The following is a 23,698-nucleotide window of genomic DNA, read 5'->3' as shown; positions in this document are numbered from 1 at the left end:
AAGCATGTCGACCTATTGAGCTGTCGAACTAATGGTGTCGACCTAATGGCTGTCTATCTTCTTGCTGTAGACAAATGGTCCCGCATCCCTCTCTCCTATCCCCTTATCCGGTGCAGGTACTGTAGACTGGCGCAGATGGCGGTGCACAGTGGGACATGGAGCTTATGAAGAATGGATTTATGTTGAGATTGAGTACAGCTTTGAAACAAGGGGGGTTGTTAAATCTTACAGAGATAAAGTACCGACCAATCAGCTTCTGTTATTTTTAGCATGCTAGACAGATGAGAGCAGCTCATTGGTTGGTACTTTTTTCTCCTTCCGAGAGCTGATAAATCTCTCCCGATAAGCTTTAGTAAATAACAGTACATCTGAGATTCTGGGTGATATGTAATAGGCGATCATTTACACCGCAAACTCAACCTGGTCTTGCAGTGTAAATGATTGCCGCCTTAAAAAAAAACCTGGGGGGGGGGTTTCAGATCCTCAAGTGTCAACATTGAAATCAAAACAAATTTGAGATACTTACTTGTGTCAGCTGTTTCCTTGTGTCGGCGTTAGGTAGATTGCTCATTAGCGGAAGTACTTGTTGCCCTGTAGAATCTCTCTTCATCTTCCTTTGTGACATTATCCCATATATTCTGTTACCGCAGCTCTTTATTAGCGGTGTGCGTGTGACCTGGTGAATAATCTATTGTTACATTGCTGACGTTCCGTTATATCGGCTGGCGGAGTTGTTATATCTCAGTGGTGTGATCCGGAGTCATTGAGTAATCAGTCCGTACGCAGGGGGCGTGCAGGGACCGCTGAGGCCTCCAGTCCGTTCGCAGGGGGCGAGCAGGGACCGCTGAGGCCTCCAGTCCGTTCGCAGGGGGCGAGCAGGGACCGCTGAGGCCTCCAGTCCGTACGCAGGGGGCGAGCAGGGACCGCTGAGGCCTCCAGTCCGTACGCAGGGGGCGAGCAGGGACCGCTGAGGCCTCCAGTCCGTACGCAGGGGGCGAGCAGGGACCGCTGAGGCCTCCAGTCCGTACGCAGGGGGCGAGCAGGGACCACTGAGGACTCCAGTCCGTTCGCAGGGGGCGAGCAGGGACCGCTGAGGCCTCCAGTCCGTACGCAGGGGGCGAGCAGGGACCGCTGAGGCCTCCAGTCCGTACGCAGGGGGCGAGCAGGGACCGCTGAGGCCTCCAGTCCGTATGCAGGGGGCGAGCAGGGACCGCTGAGGCCTCCAGTCCGTACGCAGGGGGCGAGCAGGGACCGCAGTCCGTACGCAGGGGGCGAGCAGGGACCGCTGAGGCCTCCAGTCCGTACGCAGGGGACGAGCAGGGACCGCTAAGGCCTCCAGTCCGTACGCAGGGGGCGAGCAGGGACCGCTGAGGCCTCCAGTCCGTACGCAGGGGGCGAGCAGGGACCGCTGAGGCCTCCAGTCCGTACGCAGGGGGCGAGCAGGGACCGCAGTCCGTACGCAGGGGGCGAGCAGGGACCGCTGAGGCCTCCAGTCCGTACGCAGGGGGCGAGCAGGGACCGCAGTCCGTACGCAGGGGGCGAGCAGGGACCGCTGAGGCCTCCAGTCCATACGCAGGGGACGAGCAGGGACCGCTGAGGCCTCCAGTCCGTACGCAGGGGGCGAGCAGGGACCGCTGAGGCCTCCAGTCCGTACGCAGGGGGCGAGCAGGGACCGGTGAGGCCTCCAGTCCGTACGCAGGGGGGCGAGCAGGGACCGCTGAGGCCTCCAGTCCGTACGCAGGGGGCGAGCAGGGACCGCCGAGGCCTCCAGTCCGTACGCAGGGGGCGAGCAGGGACCGCTGAGGCCTCCAGTCCGTACGCAGGGGGCGAGCAGGGACCGCTGAGGCCTCCAGTCCGTACGCAGGGGCCGAGCAGGGACCGCTGAGGCCTCCAGTCCGTACGCAGGGGGCGAGCAGGGACCGCTGAGGCCTCCAGTCCGTACGCAGGGGGGCGAGCAGGGACCGCTGAGGCCTCCAGTCCGTACGCAGGGGGCGAGCAGGGACCGCCGAGGCCTCCAGTCCGTACGCAGGGGGCGAGCAGGGACCGCCGAGGCCTCCAGTCCGTACGCAGGGGGCGAGCAGGGACCGCCGAGGCCTCCAGTCCGTACGCAGGGGGCGAGCAGGGACCGCCGAGGCCTCCAGTCCGTACGCAGGGGGCGAGCAGGGACCGCTGAGGCCTCCAGTCATTCCCTTTCTTTTTTTATAATAAATGAGTACGAATTTGGGAGGAAGCCCATGCGAGCACGGGGAGATCATACAAACTCCACACAGTTGGGCCACAGATATGAGATCCTGTCTGTGTAATTGCCATGGTTGTGGTTCTTATGGCCGCCAAAGTCAACTCATGAAAACTCCAACACCTGAGAACGTGGCCCCCAGTCGGTGTGTTGCGTCTCGCTACCGCTCTGCACTCTTTGCCGTTCCCTAATCGGTCTCCATGTGGATGTTAGTGGGATATCCTTCACAAATGAGAAAAGTCCCCAAATTCATGTCTACATTGTCATGTGTTGACCAGTGCCGTGTCGACCTTTTGTCTGGATTGACCTATGGACTGTGGGCCATCTGGAGACCATCTGCTTAATGACTGTTGTCTTCTTCCCCCAGCTGATCGCAGTGTTTGACGAGCTGGAAGCATCCACCAAACCAGAAGATGCAGCGGCCATGGCGGACCGCCTCAGCCCTAACCCGTTTGAGGTGGAGTCAGCATCTTCGCACCCCACGTTCCAGCCGCTTCGGGGAGAGATCGAAGTGACTCCGTCCGCACTAAAGCTTGGTAAGTCCGCTCCTCCATGTTGTCTGTATTATTGTCTTTGTGTGCCTTCATACAGTATGAATGACCGTTGGAAGGGATTCCTGTATTTCTCATGATAGCGACCGATGTGTCCACCTACTGTATATGTATCCTCAAGTCATGTTATACATAACGTGGGAGCTCCGCGTCACTCTGTAGCGATGAGTTCTCTTTTGCGACCTTCTACATTAAGGAGGCACAAGCAGCTTCTGCTGAGTAAAATGATTTGCAGCGTGTCTATATTCAGTGTGTGACTGCCGCTGTATCTGTTACGTAGTATATTGTACACAGATACGGCATCAGTCACACACACAAATACTAAGTTACACTTTTCCAGGAAAACCCTGTAATGTTCTATTTATTATGCAGATAGTGACATCCACGCACTGAATTTACTCAGCAGAAGCTGCTTGTGTGTTCTATTAAATAAGATGCTATCTAACAGAAAAAGGGGCAGATGTATTAAGCCTGGTGAAGAGATAAACTGGAGATAAAGTGGAAGGAGATAACGCACTAGCCAATCAACTCCCAGCTGTCATATTTCAAACACAGCTGATTGGCTGGTGCTTTATCTCCTTCCACGTTAACTCCAGTTTATCTCTTTGCCAAGCTTAATACATCTGCCCCAAAGTAACAAAAAGATGCCAGGCACTACTGAGGGGCGACTAGATGACTGTTTAATGTGAAAGGAGGTTAGATGAATGTGCTCCAATCTGTATGTGGAAGTATTACCTAACCACTGATTTCTTCCAGTGAACACAACCAAAGCTAACCAGTCAGCCTATGTTGTATGTTCTGTCTGCATTACCGGCGAGCGCAGTGTGTTATATAGCGAGTATATCGGTGACAGGCTCATAAGCCTGAGTGATGTCATCCGGCTACATTCTGCAGGAAGGGAACCTTGCAGAAGTCATTGTCATAGCAGGTGCTTCTTAAATCACAGAAAGCCGTACCGGTCGCTGTCACTCAACCACTCAGACAGCGCGCTTACTTCCCCATTATTTCTCTGCTTCCTGTTTGGTTTGGATATATTCTTGGATTATTTAGGATTACTTGTTCACAGGCTGATGTTAACCGTGGGCATAAGAAGATGTAAGGTCATCCCAAACATTAATGATACATTGTTTTGCTGATATCTGCTGCTGCGAACCGTTTTCGCGTTCACATGAGTTAAATTGGGTTATTTTTTCTTGTTCTGCCTGTTACTGTATTTTCTGCCAGCACAAACACTGGGAACGGTGAATTTCTGGCTTTGTGAAAATGTCCTTGTGTCGCAGACAGCGAGACGCCAAACCACATCGCAGCCCGTCAGCCAGAATGCAAGAGGCGCGCTAGTAATAATACAATTTCCCGTGTCATATCGCATTGGAAGAATGTGCTCGTGGTAATTAGCTCTTTTGATTATCTCCATAACATCTCGGCATTTACAATTATAAGAACGAATTAGATGGGAAATAAATGACAAACTGCAGAATGGGTTCAGGATTAAAGAGCGAGAGCGTGGATGCGGGCTGGCCACCGCTGCGGACGGGGCGCTAATGTTTGCTAATGATGGGGTGTAAAAGGGGTATTATCTGTATGGATGGAAATGTAAAGGCACCGCGTTCTAATGACATTCCTGGGACACCAGGCACAGATCTATAGTACAGCCACCAGGGTGCAGCTAACTTACTGCCATATAGCCATCTGCTTAGGGTACCATTGCCGCAGGAGGGCACCGACCAGTCACAGTGCAATAGCCCCACATTGCCCAGCAAACATTAATAAATGGCGCCACCAGCAGCGGCTCTGCCATCATTGCTGTTGTCACAGTGCCAGTTAGGGGCCAGATGGAGGCATGGCCAGGAGACAACGTGACCTCTGCCGGCAGCCTGGCTGCATGAGCCGCCAGTGTGGAGATACGGGCATCAATTTGTGGCATATTTACATGAACTTGGGGACCTGACAAAGGGCCTGATTCACACCTGCTACCAAAGCTGCAGTTTTTGCAGGTGGACAAAACCCTGCTGTGCTGCAGGTGGGGCAGATACAGTAAGATTTGGGGGAGTTATTTTGTTTCTGTGCAGGGTAAATACTGGCTGCTTTATTCTTAAACTGCATTATAGATTTCAGTTTTAACCCCCCCCTTGAAATCTAATAGTGTGTACACACGGTTAGATTTGGCTTCCAATGTTCCCGATATAGGGAACATCGGAAGCCAAATCGCATGCTTTTTTAGGGCTTCCGAGCCGGATGCGCTGCCAATATGCGCTCCCGTGTGAGCGCATATCGGCAGCCAGATAGAGCGTGCAGGCAACACTATATAGTCTAAATCGTGCCCCGCTAGCATGCTGTGAGATGCGAGTCCCGATGCAATCTGATCGCGTCGGGACTCGCATCTCACGGCAGCATCTGCCGTGTGTACACACCATAACACTCTCTGCACCTGTTACATCTGCCCCACCTGCAGTGCAGAATGGTTTTGGGCAGTGTTTACAAACATGGACAACTGAAAAGCTATTGTCTCATATGTACCTACCTGACTTCGCTATGTCACAGATTAAAGCAAAAAATCTATTATTCTCCAAAGATATTCTTAAGTGGGATGAAGATCTTTGTTTGAATTTGTATCACACATGATTTACACTTCTAACTAGATGTTGTTTGGTATCATCGTGTGCACCACACTGGTCTTGGACCAGGGCAAGCAGAGGAGGGAGTTGTTTGAGGAGATGAGATACATTTTTAGACAAGCACATTAAAGACCAGGTCTAAGCAGCGTCATGTTACTCTAGGGAAATATCACTGGGCAAGTCCATGGGACTGTAGTCAACCTGTCTAGACTAAGCTGTAAGAGGAAAATCATCCCCAGACTAAACCAGGAGAGTGGAAATGGTTAAAGAAAAAAAGAGCCAAATAAAACTTTTATAGAGCTTTAAGCTGAACCCCAAACTCAAGGTACACTGGTGTCTGATCGCACCACCCAACACTAAGTGACAGTGGGCTCTGTGGGAAAAGACCCAGGAGGATTCCTCTTCTGTAAAACCAGCATAAAAAGCCAGATAAGGGACTAAGGGTCCCATCCTTCCTGCCCATCTGTCCTATTTACCATGTCCTGCCCTGCTGCATCCTCCTACATACACCCCCTTGTTTTATTATGGAGAAAGTTCCCTGTTCCATGTGGATGATGAGACAATTATGTACATTAGATAACGCTGAATGTTTATCGCAGAATAGATGGAAGTAAAAGTATAGTGTTAATTGTCCCTGTTCTGTTCTGTGAATAATAAATGCGTGGTGTGGTGGGGGTTAGCATTGCTGTCTCACAAGGCTCAATATGAACCATGGAGTTTTCTGTGTTGAATTTGTATGTTTTCTGGCGTTTCTCTGGGTACTTAGTCTACTTCCAAATACAGACGTATAAGTGAATTGACTCCTAGTGCGTGTACATATAGCAATAGCTGTTATAGGGTGACAACACAATCTCCAGATAGAATGGTGTTTTCACATCAGATCCGGCTTTTCCCTATTAATCACATTCTCCCTTTTGGTGTAAACTGGTGCCTATGACAGTGTTCACAGGGCTATCTAACGTAACATAGTGATGGGATACTGATCTAACCGTACCCCAGTGATATCACACTGATCTAACCGTAACATTGTAATGTCACACTGATCTAACTGTTACCTAATGATACTATGACACTGATCTAATGTAACATAGTGATGGGATACTGATCTAACCGTACCCCAGTGATATCACACTGATCTAACCGTACCATTGTGATGTCACACCGATCTAACGGTTACCTAGTGATACTATGACACTGATCTAATGTAACATAGTGATGGGATACTGATCTAACCGTAACCCAGTGATATCACACTGATCTAACCGTAACATAGTGATGTCACACTGATCTAACTGTTACCTAGTGATACTATGACACTGATCTAATGTAACATAGTGATGGGATACTGATCTAACCGAAACCCAGTGATATCACACTGATCTAACCGTAACATTGTGATGTCACACTGATCTAACTGTTACCTAGTGATACTATGACACTGATCTAATGTAACATAGTGATGGGATACTGATCTAACCGTAACCCAGTGATATCACACTGATCTAACCGTAACATTGTGATGTCACACCAATCTAACTGTTACCTAGTGATACTATGACACTGATCTAACCGTAACCCAGTGATATCACACTGATCTAACCGTGCATAGTGATGTCACACCGATCTAACTGTAACCTAGTGATACTATGACACTGATCTAATGTAACATAGTGATGGGATACTGATCTAACCGTAACTTAGTGATATCACACTGATCTAACCGTAACATAGTGATGTCACACCGATCTAACTGTAACCTAGTGATACTATGACACTGATCTAACCATAACCTAGTGATGTTACACCAATGTAACCATATCTTAGTGATGTCACACCAATGTAACCATATCTTAGTGATGTCACACTGATCTAACCATAGTGATATGATGCCAATCTAACTGTAACAGTGATATGACACCAACCTAATCCCATAGAGAATGAGTGACCAACTGTATAAGGAAGAGGACTGGAAATGCAGTGTCCCAGCTAGTGCCCGGGACTGTCCAGCAGACGTGTACATGCCAGCATATCACTCCTGAGTTAGTCATCGCAGCGTCTATATAAAGGATCGGCACGAACGCCTCTGTTCCCCACGTGCTAGAATAGCTGTGTCTTCCCCGCCGCCTCCTTGTGTCACTTTATTTGCATTTACATTGGGAGATAACTTCTCAGTATTTGGTCTGTAGGAATCCGCGCAATGTTTCTGGGCTGTGTATAGATTTGTGTCGGTCCCAGGGCCACATTTACTAAACTTGAAAAGTGGAGAGTGATAAAGTACCAGCCAATCGGCTTCTAACTGTTGTGTTACAGGTTGGGTGATTATGTCTTATTGGTTTCCCCTATATTAGTGATGGGTAATGGAGCATTTCACCCCTTCTCCAGCTGTAAGGTCTGTCTCCGGGAGATGGTTCCTGTGTCTCTAATGTCGCCCAATCCCCCCATGTAATTATTTACAGAAGATCCATCTTCGGAGACACTCTGTGTATCAGATCTTGTCCCTGTAACATTCCTGGTCTTCGTTATCAGATAATGCGTCCTGACGGATGAAGGCGGCTTCCTACCACTTCCATTGGGGTCACCCTACTGAATGAGCCCTACTGTCACCTTTGGCCGCACATGGCTGTCTCCTGAGTAATCTAAGCTGAGAAGGTGATTGGGGCCAGGTCGCTCATTGGCCGCCACGTGTGGAGTCTCATCCTCGCTCTCGCACTTTCCTGCGACCTTGTGCAGGTGTCCGACATTGAATGATACAAGGCGCGCTTATTATCCGTGCGTTCCCGCGCCTTACACAAGCTTCCAGTCTCCTTCATGTATTTCTCTTGGAAGACGCTGAAATATTTGCTGCCCACGCCCAGATTTATATTTTCCTGGGAGACCAGAACAATGTAACTTAAGGCGAGGACTTGTTATTTATTAACCGTTCCTTACATAGCGCCTGCATATAACAGAGAGACAGAGAGGTCGGGGGGCCCTGCTCGCCAGCTTACAATCTAAAGCTGGGCACACACTAGAGGAGAAGCATCATTAACTGTATCGGTGGCACTCTCACATGAGCGATCTGGCGCATACACAATAAGCTATATCGTCCCCTCCCCCGCTGAGCATGCAGGTGCTGATGACATTGGTTGTTTTGGCAGAGATATCTGTAATTGAGCCTCAGGAAGGCCGGCTGCATGGGGCCCCAGTGAGCTGCAGGAAGGCCGGCTGCATGGGGCCCCAGTGAGCTGCAGGAAGGCCGGCCGCATGGGGCCCCAGTGAGCTGCAGGAAGGCCGACCGCATGGGGCCCCAGTGAGCTGCAGGAAGGCCGGCTGCATGGGGCCCCAGTGAGCTGCAGGAAGGCCGGCTGCATGGGGCCCCAGTGAGCTGCAGGAAGGCCGGCCGCATGGGGCCCCAGTGAGCTGCAGGAAGGCCGGCTGCATGGGGCCCCAGTGAGCTGCAGGAAGGCCGGCTGCATGGGGCCCCAGTGAGCTGCAGGAAGGCCGGCCGCATGGGGCCCCAGTGAGCTGCAGGAAGGCCGACCGCATGGGGCCCCAGTGAGCTGCAGGAAGGCCGACCACATGGGGTCCCAGTGAGCTGCAGGAAGGCCGGCCGCATGGGCCCCAGTGAGCTGCAGGAAAGATGGCTGTATGGGGCCCCAGTGAGCTGCAGGAATGCCAGCTGCATGGGGCCCCAGCGAGCTGCATGAAGGCTGGCTGCATGGGGGCCCCAGTAAGCTGCAGGAAGGCCGGCTGCATGGGGGCCCCAGTGAGCTGCCACAAGGCCAGCCGCATGGGGCCCCAGTGAGCTGCAGCAAGGCCGGCCGCATGGGGCCCCAGTGAGCTGCAGGAAGGCTGACCGCATGGGGCCCCAGTGAGCTGCAGGAAGGCCGACCGCTTGGGCCACCAGTAAGTTGCAGGAAGGCCGACCGCATGGGGCACCAGGAAAGCAGGCCGCATGGGGCCCTAGTGAGCTACAGGAAGGCAGGCTGCATGGGGCCCCAGTGAGCTGCAGGAAGGCCGACCGCTTGGGCCACCAGTAAGTTGCAGGAAGGCAGGCCGCATGGGGCCCCAGTGAGCTGCAGGAAGGCCGACCGCTTGGGCCACCAGTAAGTTGCAGGAAGGCAGGCCGCATGGGGCCCTAGTGAGCTGCAGGAAGGCTGACCGCATGGGGCACCAGTAAGTTGCAGGAAGGCAGGCTGCATGGGGCCCCAGTGAGCTGCAGGAAGGCCGACCGCTTGGGCCACCAGTAAGTTGCAGGAAGGCAGGCTGCATGGGGCCCCAGTGAGCTGCAGGAAGGCCGACCGCTTGGGCCACCAGTAAGTTGCAGGAAGGCAGGCTGCATGGGGCCCCAGTGAGCTGCAGGAAGGCCGACCGCTTGGGCCACCAGTAAGTTGCAGAAAGGCCGACCGCTTGGGCCACCAGTAAGTTGCAGGAAGGCAGGCTGCATGGGGCCCCAGTGAGCTGCAGGAAGGCCGACCGCTTGGGCCACCAGTAAGTTGCAGAAAGGCCGACCGCTTGGGCCACCAGTAAGTTGCAGGAAGGCAGGCTGCATGGGGCCCCAGTGAGCTGCAGGAAGGCCGACCGCTTGGGCCACCAGTAAGTTGCAGAAAGGCCGACCGCTTGGGCCACCAGTAAGTTGCAGGAAGGCCGACCGCTTGGGGCACCAGTAAGTTGCAGGAAGGCAGGCTGCATGGGGCCCCAGTGAGCTGCAGGAGGCAGGCTGCATGGGGCCCCAGTGACCCGATGAGCTGCCGGAGGGCGGTTTTGTGCTTCCACCAATAGCAGGAATGCGCTTGTACACTACGGAGTTCACATAAAGTTCTAGAGTAATATATATACAGAATCCAGCTTATTAATAAACCATTTGCCCTTTCCATATGTTGTCAGTTTATTGTGACATGTGAGCGGTACATTCGGCATCAGTCAGCCTGTGTGACACGCGGAATGCACAGCAATTACACCTGTGATTACGGCTGATGTGAAAGGTGATCGTCTGCCGCTCCGAGTTCACTCCAAGGGGAAATATTTTGTTTTTGCAGCCAAACTAATCTGATGACTTTATGATAAGCTCCAGTTGTTTCTCCAGGATCTGTCTTTTAAACCTGAGCATGATTGCACCTCGCACCCCATCTGCAAAGCACAGGGCCTCATTCAATCAGTGCGTTACCCGCTACATATGGTTTCCATCAGAGGGTGCAGTTTGCTGGATGAATGTTGCTGAATTCCTACATAACATTATATTGCAGGTCCCCGGTGTAATATAATGTGGGCCGATAGCTCCCTAATGCGCATATTCCGGGATGTGCAGCGTTGCGCTTGCGTCTGCAGTTGTCTTATACAGACTGTGATGTGGATGCCAAAATTTGCACCAATGTGCTGCAGACCGGTCTGGTGAGACCGTGGAAACCACAATGACAGACTGGTGTTCACCTGTTATGACAGTTGTAAGGCGCAGCTATGGGGGGCTCCTTAGGAAAGTGTGCAAATGGGCATGAGGGGAAGCGGTGGTACCTGCTCTGGCTTACAAGAGGCGTGGTGCAATGGGCGTGAGGGGAAGCAGTGGTACATGCTCTGGCTGGGATGAGGTGTGGTGCAATGGGCGTGAGGGGAATCAGTGGTACCTGCGCTGGCTTACATGAGGTGCGGTGTAATGGGTGTGAGGGAAGCGGTGGTACATGCTCTGGCTGACATGAGGTGTGGTGCAATGGGCGTGAGGGAAGCAGTGGTACATGCTCTGGCTGGGATGAGGTGTGGTGTAATGGGCATGAGGGGAAGCGGTGGTACCTGCTCTGGCTGACATGAGGCATGGTGTAATGGGCGTAAGGGGAATCGGTGGTACCTGCTCCGACTGACATGAGGCATGGTGTAATGGGCGTAAGGGGAATCGGTGGTACCTGCTCTGGCTGACATGAGGTGCGGTGTAATGGGTGTGAGGGAAGCGGTGGTACCTGCTCTGGCTGACATGAGGCGTGGTGCAATGGGCGTAAGGGGAAGCAGTGGTACATGCTCTGGCTGGGATGAGGTGTGGTGCAATGGGCGTGAGGGGAATCGGTAGTACCTGCTCTGGCTGGGATGAGGCGCGGTGTAATGAGCATGAGGGGAAGCGGTGGTACCTGCTCTGGCTGACATGAGGTGCGGTGTAATGGGCATGCTGGGAAGCGGTGGTACCTGCTCTGGCTGACATGAGGCATGGTGTAATGGGCATGAGGGGAAGCGGTGGTACCTGCTCTGGCTGACATGAGATGCGGTGCAATGGGTATGAGGGGGGAGGTGGTGGTGGTACCTGCTCTGGCTGACATTAGGTGCAGTGTAATGGGCATGAGGGGAAGCGGTGGTACCTGCTCTGGCTGACATGAGGTGCGGTGTAATGGGCATGAGGGGGGAGGTGGTGGTGGTACCTGCTCTGGCTGACATAAGTTGCAGTGTAATGGGCATGAGGGGAAGCGGTGGTACCTGCTCTGGCTGACATGAGGTGCAGTGTAATGGGCATGAGGGGAAGCGGTGGTACCTGCTCTGGCTGACATGAGGTGCGGTGTAATGGGCATGAGGGGAAGCAGTGGTACCTGCTCTGGCTGACATGAGGTGCGGTGTAATGGGCATGAGGGGAAGCTGTGGTACCTGCTCTGGCTGACATGAGGCATGGTGTAATGGGTGTGAGGGGAAGCGGTGGTACCTGCTCTGGCTCACATGAATCACTGTGTAATTTGCATGAGCGGAAGCGGTGGTACCTGCTCTGGCTGACATGAGGCAGGCTGTAATGGGCATTAGGGGAGGCAGTGGTACCTGCTCTGGCTAACATGAGGCGTGGTATAATGGCTGTGAGAGGAAGCGGTGGTACCTGCTTTGGCTGACATGAGCTGTAATGGATTTGAGGGGAAGCATCAGACCAGAAATATTGTTAGTGGGAGAACATATGCGCACCATAGAGAGCACGACCGGAATTATTGTTAGCGGAAGAACGCGTGCGCACCATAGAGAGAACGACCGGAATTATTGTTAGCGGGAGAACGTGTGCGCACTGTAGAGAGCACGACCGGAATTATTGTTAGCGGGAGAACGTGTGCGCACCGTAGAGAACACGACCGGAATTATTGCTAGCGGAAGAACGTGTGCGCACCGTAGAGAGCATGACTGGAATTATTGTTAGCGGGAGAACGCGTGCGCACCATAGAGAGCACGACCGGAATTATTGCTAGCGGGAGAACGTGTGCGCACCGTAGAGAGCCCGACCGGAATTATTGTTAGCGGGAGAACGTGTGCGCACCGTAGAGAGCACGACCGGAATTATTGCTAGCGGAAGAACGTGTGCGCACCGTAGAGAGCATGACTGGAATTATTGTTAGCGGGAGAACGTGTGCGCACCATAGAGAGCACGACCGGAATTATTGCTAGCGGGAGAACGTGTGCGCACCGTAGAGAGCCCGACCGGAATTATTGCTAGCGGGAGAACGTGTGCGCACCGTAGAGGGCACGACCGGGATTATTGTTAGCGGGAGAACGTGTGCGCACCGTAGAGAGCACGACCGGGATTATTGTTAGCGGGAGAACTTGTGCGCACCGTAGAGAGCCCGACCGGAATTATTGCTAGCGGGAGAACGCGTGCACACCGTAGAGAGCACGACCGGAGTTTTTGTTAGCGGGAGAACGTGTGTGCACCGTAGAGAGCCCAACCGGAATTATTGCTAGCGGGAGAACGCGTGCGCACCATAGAGAGCACGACAGGAATTATTGGTAGCGGGAGAACATCTTTCACACTATAGAGAGCACGACCGGAATTATTGTTAGCGGGAGAACACGTTCACACTATAGAGAGCACGACCGGAATTGTTGTTAGCGGGAGAACGCGTGCGCACCATAGAGAGCACGACCGGAATTATTGGTAGTGGGAGAACACGTTCACACTATAGAGAGCACGACCGGAATTATTGTTAGTGGGAGAACGTGTGCGCACCATAGAGAGCACGACCGGAATTATTGTTAGTGGGAGAACGTGTGCGCACCATAGAGAGCACGACCGGAATTATTGTTAGCGGGAGAACGTGTGCGCACCATAGAGAGCACGACCGGAATTATTGGTAGTGGGAGAACACGTTCACACTATAGAGAGCACGACCAGAGTTATTGTTAGCGGGAGAACGTGTGCGCACCGTAGAGATCATGACTGGAATTATTGCTAGCGGGAGAACGTGTGCGCACCGTAGAGAGCCCGACCGGAATTATTGCTAGCGGGAAAAAGTGTGCGCACCGTAGAGAGCACGACCGGAATTATTGCTAGCGGGAGAACGCGCGTGCACCGTAGAGAGCACGATCGGAATTATTGTTAGCGGGAGAACGTGTGCGCACCGTAGAGAGCACGACCGGAATTATTGCTAGCGGGAGAACGCGTGCGCACCATAGAGAGCACGACCAGAGTTATTGTTAGCGGGAGAACGTGTGCGCACCGTAGAGGGCACGACCGGGATTATTGTTAGCGGGAGAACGTGTGCGCACCGTAGAGGGCACGACCGGGATTATTGTTAGCGGGAGAACGTGTGTGCATGTGGCGGTGGTACTTTATATAATATATATTATTAATATACGGTATTAATAATCTCTGGTACCTAATGTGACTTGTACACACTTTTATTCCTTTGTAAGCACATTGCAGCTGTATCCGTCTGGTCCCTGGGGAATGTATTGTGCAAGGACGTATCCGCCGTCCTCTGGCCTTTATCGCTGAATGCCTGGCGGCTCCCTAACATGCGCAGTATGGCGGCAAACCTTTACGTCTCGCAGGGCAGCATTACTTATTAAACGTGTCCTCACTTTGCTGAGTTATTTACTTGCCGTCTCTAGTTTTTCTTCCCTGCTGACATTTCACCGACCACATTCTTTAAAGACCGATGTAGCCTTTCCAATAGGGAGATTAATTATTAATTGCAGAATAATTGCCAATAAAAGTAGCGTGCATTTTATGTAATTAAAGTTTTCCAGGGATCTTGCTGGTGCTTTTATTTATGTCCCCCCTGCTCAGCCGGTGACACTGGGACAGAACCGGCGTCTGGCTGTGTATTGTGTCTCCTGCTCCCCCCTCTTATATTTCATCATTAAATATATATCGTATTTTAGTTCTTTTGTAATCTTCTGCACTTTAAATTTGACTGACATTCTGTATTCTGGAACAAATGTCTGGTAGGGAAACGTGCGTAGCGGCATCAATATGTCCCTGTGTAGGCCGCCCGCTGCGTCTATGGATTAATTGGAGAATACAGGCCTTCTAAGTATCCATACAATGTACAGCAGAAGGGTAAGATTGATTGGAAACAGCTTTAACATGCAGCCAATGGTGGCTGCCCGGAGAGCACACACTATATAAATTTACATCCACTTATTACATGTTATTTATAAAGCGCCACAAGTGGTTGGCAGCGCCGTGCATAGGGCACACAGAACAATACAGGGAGCACAGAACTATAACTGAGACACTACAACAGCAAAGGTAACAGCAGCACAATGCTCAGTACACAATACAGCTGGGATGTAGGGAAGCAGAGGAGGTGTCTGCATGTTACCAGTTGCAGGTCTCAGTGATAGAGATGAGCACAGGTAACAGCAGCACTTAGTACACGATACAGCTGGGATGCAGGGAAGCAGAGGAGCAGTCTGCATGTTACCAGTTGCAGGTCTCAGTGGTAGAGATGAGCACAGGTAACAGCAGCACTTAGTACACAATACAGCTGGGATGTAGGGAAGCAGAGGAACAGTCTGCATGTTACATGGGGCAGGTCTCAGTGGTAGCGATGAGCACAGGTAACAGCAGCACTTAGTACACAATACAGCTGGGATGCAGGGAAGCAGAGGAGCAGTCCGCATGTTACCAGGGGCAGGTGTCAGTGGTAGAGATGAGCACAGGTAACAGCAGCACAATGCTCAGTACAAATACAGCTGGGATGTAGGGAAGCAGAGGAGCAGTCTGCATGTTACCAGGGGGTAGGTGTCAGTGGTAGAGATGAGCACAGGTAACAGCAGCACTTAATACACAATACAGCTGGGATGTAGGGAAGCAGAGGAGCAGTCTGCATGTTACCAGGGGCAGGTGTCAGTGGTAGAGATGAGCACAGGTGACAGCAGCACTTAGTACACAATACAGCTGGGATGTAGGGAAGCAGAGGAGCAGTCTGCATGTTACCAGGGGCAGGTGTCAGTGGTAGAGATGAGCACAGGTAACAGCAGCACTTAGTACACAATACAGCTGGGATGTAGGGAAGCAGAGGAGCAGTCTACATGTTACCAGGGGCAGGTGTCAGTGGTAGAGATGAGTACAGGTAACAGCAGCACTTAGTACACAATACAGCTGGGATGTAGGGAAGCAGAGGAGCAGTCTACATGTTACCAGGGGCAGGTGTCAGTGGTAGAGATGAGTACAGGTAACAGCAGCACTTAGTACACAATACAGCTGGGATGTAGGGAAGCAGAGGAGCAGTCTGCATGTTACCAGGGGCAGGTGTCAGTGGTAGAGATAAGTACAGGTAACAGCAGCACTTAGTACACGATACAGCTGGGATGCAGGTAAGCAGAGGAGCAGTCTGCATGTTACCAGTTGCAGGTCTCAGTGATAGAGATGAGCACAGGTAACAGCAGCACTTAGTACACGATACAGCTGGGATGCAGGGAAGCAGAGGAGCAGTTTGCATGTTACCAGTTGCAGGTCTCAGTGATAGAGATGAGCACAGGTAACAGCAGCACTTAGTACACAATACAGCTGGGATGTAGGGAAGCAGAGGAACAGTCTGCATGTTACATGGGGCAGGTCTCAGTGGTAGCGATGAGCACAGGTAACAGCAGCACTTAGTACACAATACAGCTGGGATGCAGGGAAGCAGATGAGCAGTCCGCATGTTACCAGGGGCAGGTGTCAGTGGTAGAGATGAGCACAGGTAACAGCAGCACAATGCTCAGTACACAATACAGCTGGGATGTAGGGAAGCAGAGGAGCAGTCTGCATGTTACCAGGGGGTAGGTGTCAGTGGTAGAGATGAGCACAGGTAACAGCAGCACTTAATACACAATACAGCTGGGATGTAGGGAAGCAGAGGAGCAGTCTGCATGTTACCAGGGGCAGGTGTCAGTGGTAGAGATGAGCACAGGTGACAGCAGCACTTAGTACACAATACAGCTGGGATGTAGGGAAGCAGAGGAGCAGTCTGCATGATACCAGGGGCAGGTGTCAGTGGTAGAGATGAGCACAGGTAACAGCAGCACTTAGTACACAATACAGCTGGGATGTAGGGAAGCAGAGGAGCAGTCTACATGTTACCAGGGGCAGGTGTCAGTGGTAGAGATGAGTACAGGTAACAGCAGCACTTAGTACACAATACAGCTGGGATGTAGGGAAGCAGAGGAGCAGTCTACATGTTACCAGGGGCAGGTGTCAGTGGTAGAGATGAGTACAGGTAACAGCAGCACTTAGTACACAATACAGCTGGGATGTAGGGAAGCAGAGGAGCAGTCTGCATGTTACCAGGGGCAGGTGTCAGTGGTAGAGATAAGGACAGGTAACAGCAGCATTTAGTACACAATACAGCTGGGATGTAGGGAAGCAGAGGAGCAGTCCGCATGTTACCAGGGGGTAGGTCTCAGTGGTAGAGATGGGCACAGGTAACAGCAGCACTTAGTACACAATACAGCTGGGATGTAGGTAAGCAGAGAAACAGTCTGCATGTTACCAGGGGGTAGGTGTCAGTGGTAGAGATGAGCACAGGTAACAGCAGCACTTAATACACAATACAGCTGGGATGTAGGGAAGCAGAGGAGCAGTCCGCATGTTACCAGGGGCAGGTGTCAGTGGTAGAGATGAGCACAGGTAACAGCAGCACTTAATACACAATACAGCTGGGATGTAGGGAAGCAGAGGAGCAGTCCGCATGTTCCCAGGGGCAGGTGTCAGTGGTAGAGATGAGCACAGGTAACAGCAGCACTTAGTAGACAATACAGCTGGGATTTAGGGAGGCAGAGGAGCAGTCTGCATGTTACCAGGTGCAGGTGTCAGTGGTAGCGATGAGCACAGGTAACAGCAGCACTTAGTACACAATACAGCTGGGATGCAGGGAAGCAGAGGAGCAGTCTGCATGTTACCAGGGGCAGGTGTCAGTGGTAGAGATGAGCACAGGTAACAGCAGCACTTAGTACACAATACAGCTGGGATGTAGGGAAGCAGAGGAGCTGTCCGCATGTTACCAGGGGCAGGTGTCAGTAGTAGAGATGAGCACAGGTAACAGCAGCACTTAGTACATAATACAGCTGGGATGCAGGGAAGCAGAGGAGCAGTCTGCATGTTACCAGGGCAGGTGTCAGTGGTAGAGATGAGCACAGGTAACAGCAGCACTTAGTACACAATACAGCTGGGATGTCGGGAAGCAGAGGAGCAGTCTGCATGTTACCAGAGGGTAGGTGTCAGTGGTAGAGATGAGCACAGGTAACAGCAGCACTTAGTACACAATGCAGCTTGGATATAGGGAAGCAGAGGAACAGTCCGCATGTTACCAGGGGCAGGTGTCAGTGGTAGCGATGAGCACAGGTAACAGCAGCACTTAATACACAATACAGCTGGGATGTAGGGAAGCAGAGGAGCAGTCTGCATGTTACCAGGGGCAGGTGTCAGTGGTAGAGATGAGCACAGGTAACAGCAGCACATAGTAAACAATACAGCTGGGATGTAGGGAAGCAGAGGAGCAGTCTGCATGTTACCAGGGGCAGGCGTCAGTGGTAGAGATGAGCACAGGTAACAGCAGCACTTAGTACACAATACAGCTGGGATGTAGGGAAGCAGAGGAGCAGTCTGCATGTTACCAGGGGCAGGTGTCAGTGGTAGAGATGGGCACAGGTAACAGCAGCACTTAGTACACAATACAGCTGGGATTTAGGGAAGCAGAGGAGCAGTCTGCATGTTACCAGGGGCAGGTGTCAGTGGTAGAGGTGAGCACAGGTAACAGCAGCACTTAGTACATAATACAGCTGGGATGTGGGGAAGCAGAGGAGCAGTCTGCATGTTACCAGGGGCAGGTGTCAGTGGTAGAGATGGGCACAGGTAACAGCAGCACTTAGTACACAATACATCTGGGATGTGGGGAAGCAGAGGAGCAGTCTGCATGTTACCAGGGGCAGGTGTCAGTGGTAGAGATGGGCACAGGTAACAGCAGCACTTAGTACACAATACAGCTGGGATGTGGGGAAGCAGAGGAGCAGTCTGCATGTTACCAGGGGCAGGTGTCAGTGGTAGAGATGAGCACAGGTAACAGCAGCACTTAGTACACAATACAGCTGGGATGTAGGGAAGCAGAGGAGCTGTCCGCATGTTACCAGGGGCAGGTGTCAGTAGTAGAGATGAGCACAGGTAACAGCAGCACTTAGTACATAATTCAGCTGGGATGCAGGGAGGCAGAGGAGCAGTCTGCATGTTACCAGGGGCAGGTGTCAGTGGTAGAGATGAGCACAGGTAACAGCAGCACTTAGTACACAATACAGCTGGGATGTAGGGAAGCAGAGGAGTCTGCATGTTACCAGGGGCAGGTGTCAGTGGTAGAGATGAGCACAGGTAACAGCAGCACTTAGTACACAATACAGCTGGGATGTAGGGAAGCAGAGGAGTCTGCATGTTACCAGGGGCAGGTGTCAGTGGTAGAGATGAGCACAGGTAACAGCAGCACTTAGTACACAATACAGCTGGGATGTAGGGAAGCAGAGGAGCAGTCTTCATGTTACCAGGGGCAGGTGTCAGTGGTAGAGATGAGCACAGGTAACAGCAGCACTTAGTACACAATACAGCTGGGATGTAGAGAAGCAGAGGAGTCTGCATGTTACCAGAGTCAGGTGTCAGTGGTAGAGATGAGCACAGGTCACAGCTGCACTTAGTACACAATACAGCTGGGATGTAGGGAAGCAGAGGAGTCTGCATGTTACCAGAGTCAGGTGTCAGTGGTAGAGATGAGCACAGGTAACAGCAGCACATAGTACACAATACAGCTGGGATGTAGGGAAGCAGATGAGTCTGCATGTTACCAGGGGCAGGTGTCAGTGGTAGAGATGAGCACAGGTAACAGCAGCACTTAGTACACAATACAGCTGGGATGTAGGGAAGCAGAGGAGCAGTCTGCATGTTACCAGGGGCAGGTGTCAGTGGTAGAGATGAGCACAGGTAACAGCAGCACTTAGTACACAATACAGCTGGGATGTAGGGAAGCAGAGGAGCTGTCCGCATGTTACCAGGGGCAGGTGTCAGTAGTAGAGATGAGCACAGGTAACAGCAGCACTTAGTACATAATACAGCTGGGATGCAGGGAAGCAGAGGAGCATTCTGCATGTTACCAGGGCAGGTGTCAGTGGTAGAGATGAGCACAGGTAACAGCAGCACTTAGTACACAATACAGCTGGGATGTAGGGAAGCAGAGGAGCAGTCTGCATGTTACCAGAGGGTAGGTGTCAGTGGTAGAGATGAGCACAGGTAACAGCAGCACTTAGTACACAATGCAGCTTGGATATAGGGAAGCAGAGGAGCAGTCCGCATGTTACCAGGGGCAGGTGTCAGTGGTAGCGATGAGCACAGGTAACAGCAGCACTTAATACACAATACAGCTGGGATGTAGGGAAGCAGAGGAGCAGTCTGCATGTTACCAGGGGCAGGTGTCAGTGGTAGAGATGGGCACAGGTAACAGCAGCACTTAGTACACAATACAGCTGGGATTTAGGGAAGCAGAGGAGCTGTCCGCATGTTACCAGGGGCAGGTGTCAGTAGTAGAGATGAGCACAGGTAACAGCAGCACTTAGTACATAATACAGCTGGGATGCAGGGAAGCAGAGGAGCAGTCTGCATGTTACCAGGGCAGGTGTCAGTGGTAGAGATGAGCACAGGTAACAGCAGCACTTAGTACACAATACAGCTGGGATGTAGGGAAGCAGAGGAGCAGTCTGCATGTTACCAGAGGGTAGGTGTCAGTGGTAGAGATGAGCACAGGTAACAGCAGCACTTAGTACACAATGCAGCTTGGATATAGGGAAGCAGAGGAGCAGTCTGCATGTTACCAGGGGCAGGTGTCAGTGGTAGCGATGAGCACAGGTAACAGCAGCACTTAATACACAATACAGCTGGGATGTAGGGAAGCAGAGGAGCAGTCTGCATGTTACCAGGGGCAGGTGTCAGTGGTAGAGATGGGCACAGGTAACAGCAGCACTTAGTACACAATACAGCTGGGATTTAGGGAAGCAGAGGAGCAGTCTGCATGTTACCAGGGGCAGGTGTCAGTGGTAGAGATGAGCACAGGTAACAGCAGCACTTAGTACACAATACAGCTGGGATGTAGGGAAGCAGAGGAGCTGTCCGCATGTTACCAGGGGCAGGTGTCAGTAGTAGAGATGAGCACAGGTAACAGCAGCACTTAGTACATAATACAGCTGGGATGCAGGGAGGCAGAGGAGCAGACTGTATGTTACCAGGGGCAGGTGTCAGTGGTAGAGATGAGCACAGGTAACAGCAGCACTTAGTACACAATACAGCTGGGATGTAGGGAAGCAGAGGAGCAGTCTTCATGTTACCAGGGGCAGGTGTCAGTGGTAGAGATGAGCACAGGTAACAGCAGCACTTAGTACACAATACAGCTGGGATGTAGGGAAGCAGAGGAGCAGTCTGCATGTTACCAGGTGCAGGTGTCAGTGGTAGAGATGAGCACAGGTAACAGCAGCACAATGCTTAGTACACAGTACAGCTGGGATGCGGGGAAGCAGAGGAGTCTGCATGTTACCAGAGTCAGGTGTCAGTGGTAGAGATGAGCACAGGTCACAGCTGCACTTAGTACACAATACAGCTGGGATGTAGGGAAGCAAAGGAGTCTGCATGTTACCAGAGTCAGGTGTCAGTAGTAGAGATGAGCACAGGTCACAGCAGCACTTAGTACACAATACAGCTGGGATGTAGGGAAGCAGAGGAGTCTGCATGTTACCAGAGTCAGGTGTCAGTGGTAGAGATAAGCACAGGTAACAGCAGCACATAGTACACAATACAGCTGGGATGTAGGGAAGCAGAGGAGTCTGCATGTTACCAGGGGCAGGTGTCAGTGGTAGAGATGAGCACAGGTAACAGCAGCACTTAGTACACAATACAGCTGGGATGTAGGGAAGCAGAGGAGCAGTCTGCATGTTACCAGGGGCAGGTGTCAGTGGTAGAGATAAGCACAGGTAACAGCAGCACTTAGTACACAATACAGCTGGGATGTAGGGAAGCAGAGGAGCAGTCTGCATGTTACCAGGGGCAGGTGTTAGTGATAGAGATGAGCACAGGTAACAGCAGCACTTAGTACACAATACAGCTGGGATGGGTTGGGATCATTCGTCAGAATGATTTTAGGTCTACAGTCATTAGGTCGACCCCACTAGGTCGACTGGCAGGAAGGTCGACCTGACTTAAGGTCGACATGGGCCAAGGTCGACATGACTTAAGGTCGAATTTGCATAAAGGTCGACATGAGGAAGGTCGACTGGTCATAAGGTCGACATGGGTTTTTCACTGTTTTTTTATCCGAATGTCGACACAGTCGACCATGGACACAGTTGGCAATGAGAATCGGACCCTCGCATCGCTCGCTTCGCTCGCAATGCTTCGGGCACGGTGCCTCGCTGCGCTCGGCACACTATTTTATTCTCCCACCACGCCCTAGTGGATGGTAGGGCATGAAATACCGCCTGTCGGCACATGTCGGCTAAAAAAACAGTGAAAAACCCATGTCGACCTTATGACCAGTCGACCTTCCTCATGTCGACCTTTATGCAAATTCGACCTTAAGTCATGTCGACCTTGGCCCATGTCGACCTTAAGTCAGGTCGACCTTCCTGCCAGTCGACCTAGTGGGGTCGACCTAATGACTGTAGACCTAAATGCATTCTGACGAATGACCGCATCCCGCTGGGATGTAGGGAAGCAGAGGAGCAGTCTGCATGTTACCAGGGGCAGGTGTCAGTGGTAGAGATGAGCACAGGTAACAGCAGCACTTAATACACAATACAGCTGGGATGTAGGGAAGCAGAGGAGCAGTCTGCATGTTACCAGGGGCAGGTGTCAGTGGTAGAGATGAGCACAGGTAACAGCAGCACTTAGTACACAATACAGCTGGGATGTAGGGAAGCAGAGGAGCTGTCCGCATGTTACCAGGGGCAGGTGTCAGTAGTAGAGATGAGCACAGGTAACAGCAGCACTTAGTACACAATACAGCTGGGATGTAGGGAAGCAGAGGAGCAGTCTGCATGTTACCAGGGGCAGGTGTCAGTGATAGAGATGAGCACAGGTAACAGCAGCACTTAGTACACAATACAGCTGGGATGTAGGGAAGCAGAGGAGTCTGCATGTTACCAGGGGCAGGTGTCAGTGGTAGAGATGAGCACAGGTAACAGCAGCACTTAGTACACAATACAGCTGGGATGTAGGGAAGCAGAGGAGTCTGCATGTTACCAGGGGCAGGTGTCAGTGGTAGAGATGAGCACAGGTAACAGCAGCACTTAGTACACAATACAGCTGGGATGTGAGGAGGCAGAGGAGGAGTCTGCATGTTACATGGGGCAGGTGTCAGTGGTAGCGATGAGCACAGGTAACAGCAGCACTTAGTACACAATACAGCTGGGATGTAGGGAAGCAGAGGAGTCTGCATGTTACCAGAGTCAGGTGTCAGTGGTAGAGATGAGCACAGGTCACAGCTGCACTTAGTACACAATACAGCTGGGATGTAGGGAAGCAGAGGAGTCTGCATGTTACCAGAGTCAGGTGTCAGTGGTAGAGATGAGCACAGGTAACAGCAGCACATAGTACACAATACAGCTGGGATGTAGGGAAGCAGAGGAGTCTGCATGTTACCAGGGGCAGGTGTCAGTGGTAGAGATGAGCATAGGTAACAGCAGCACTTAGTACACAATACAGATGGGATGTAGGGAAGCAGAGGAGCAGTCTGCATGTTACCAGGGGCAGGTGTCAGTGGCAGAGATGAGCACAGGTAACAGCAGCACTTAGTACACAATACAGCTGGGATGTAGGGAAGCAGAGGAGCAGTCTGCATGTTACCAGGGGCAGGTGTCAGTGATAGAGATGAGCACAGGTAACAGCAGCACTTAGTACATAATACAGCTGGGATGTGGGAAAGCAGAGGAGCAGTCTGCATGTTACCAGGGGCAGGTGTCAGTGGTAGAGATGGGCACAGGTAACAGCAGCACTTAGTACACAATACAGCTGGGATGTGAGGAGGCAGAGGAGGAGTCTGCATGTTACATGGGGCAGGTGTCAGTGGTAGCGATGAGCACAGGTA

General features: G+C 51.9%; 1 protein-coding gene across 5 annotated transcripts in view; it reads left to right on the top strand.

Annotated features, from left to right (window-relative positions):
- Positions 1–23,698, top strand: part of PARD3B (par-3 family cell polarity regulator beta) — a 777,127-nt gene that overhangs the window by 149,834 nt on the left and 603,595 nt on the right. For all 5 annotated transcript variants that reach the window (XM_083154121.1, XM_083154120.1, XM_083154119.1 and 2 more), the window contains exon 3: positions 2,604–2,772. In XM_083154121.1, the coding sequence (XP_083010247.1) occupies positions 2,604–2,772 (169 nt within the window). The remainder of the gene's footprint in view (positions 1–2,603; positions 2,773–23,698) is intronic.

This window comes from Crinia signifera, chromosome 7 (genome assembly GCF_055691185.1).
Source record: "Crinia signifera chromosome 7, ASM5569118v1, whole genome shotgun sequence".
Classification (NCBI taxonomy): domain Eukaryota; kingdom Metazoa; phylum Chordata; class Amphibia; order Anura; family Myobatrachidae; genus Crinia; species Crinia signifera.
This window is presented reverse-complemented; position numbering and strand designations above follow the sequence as displayed.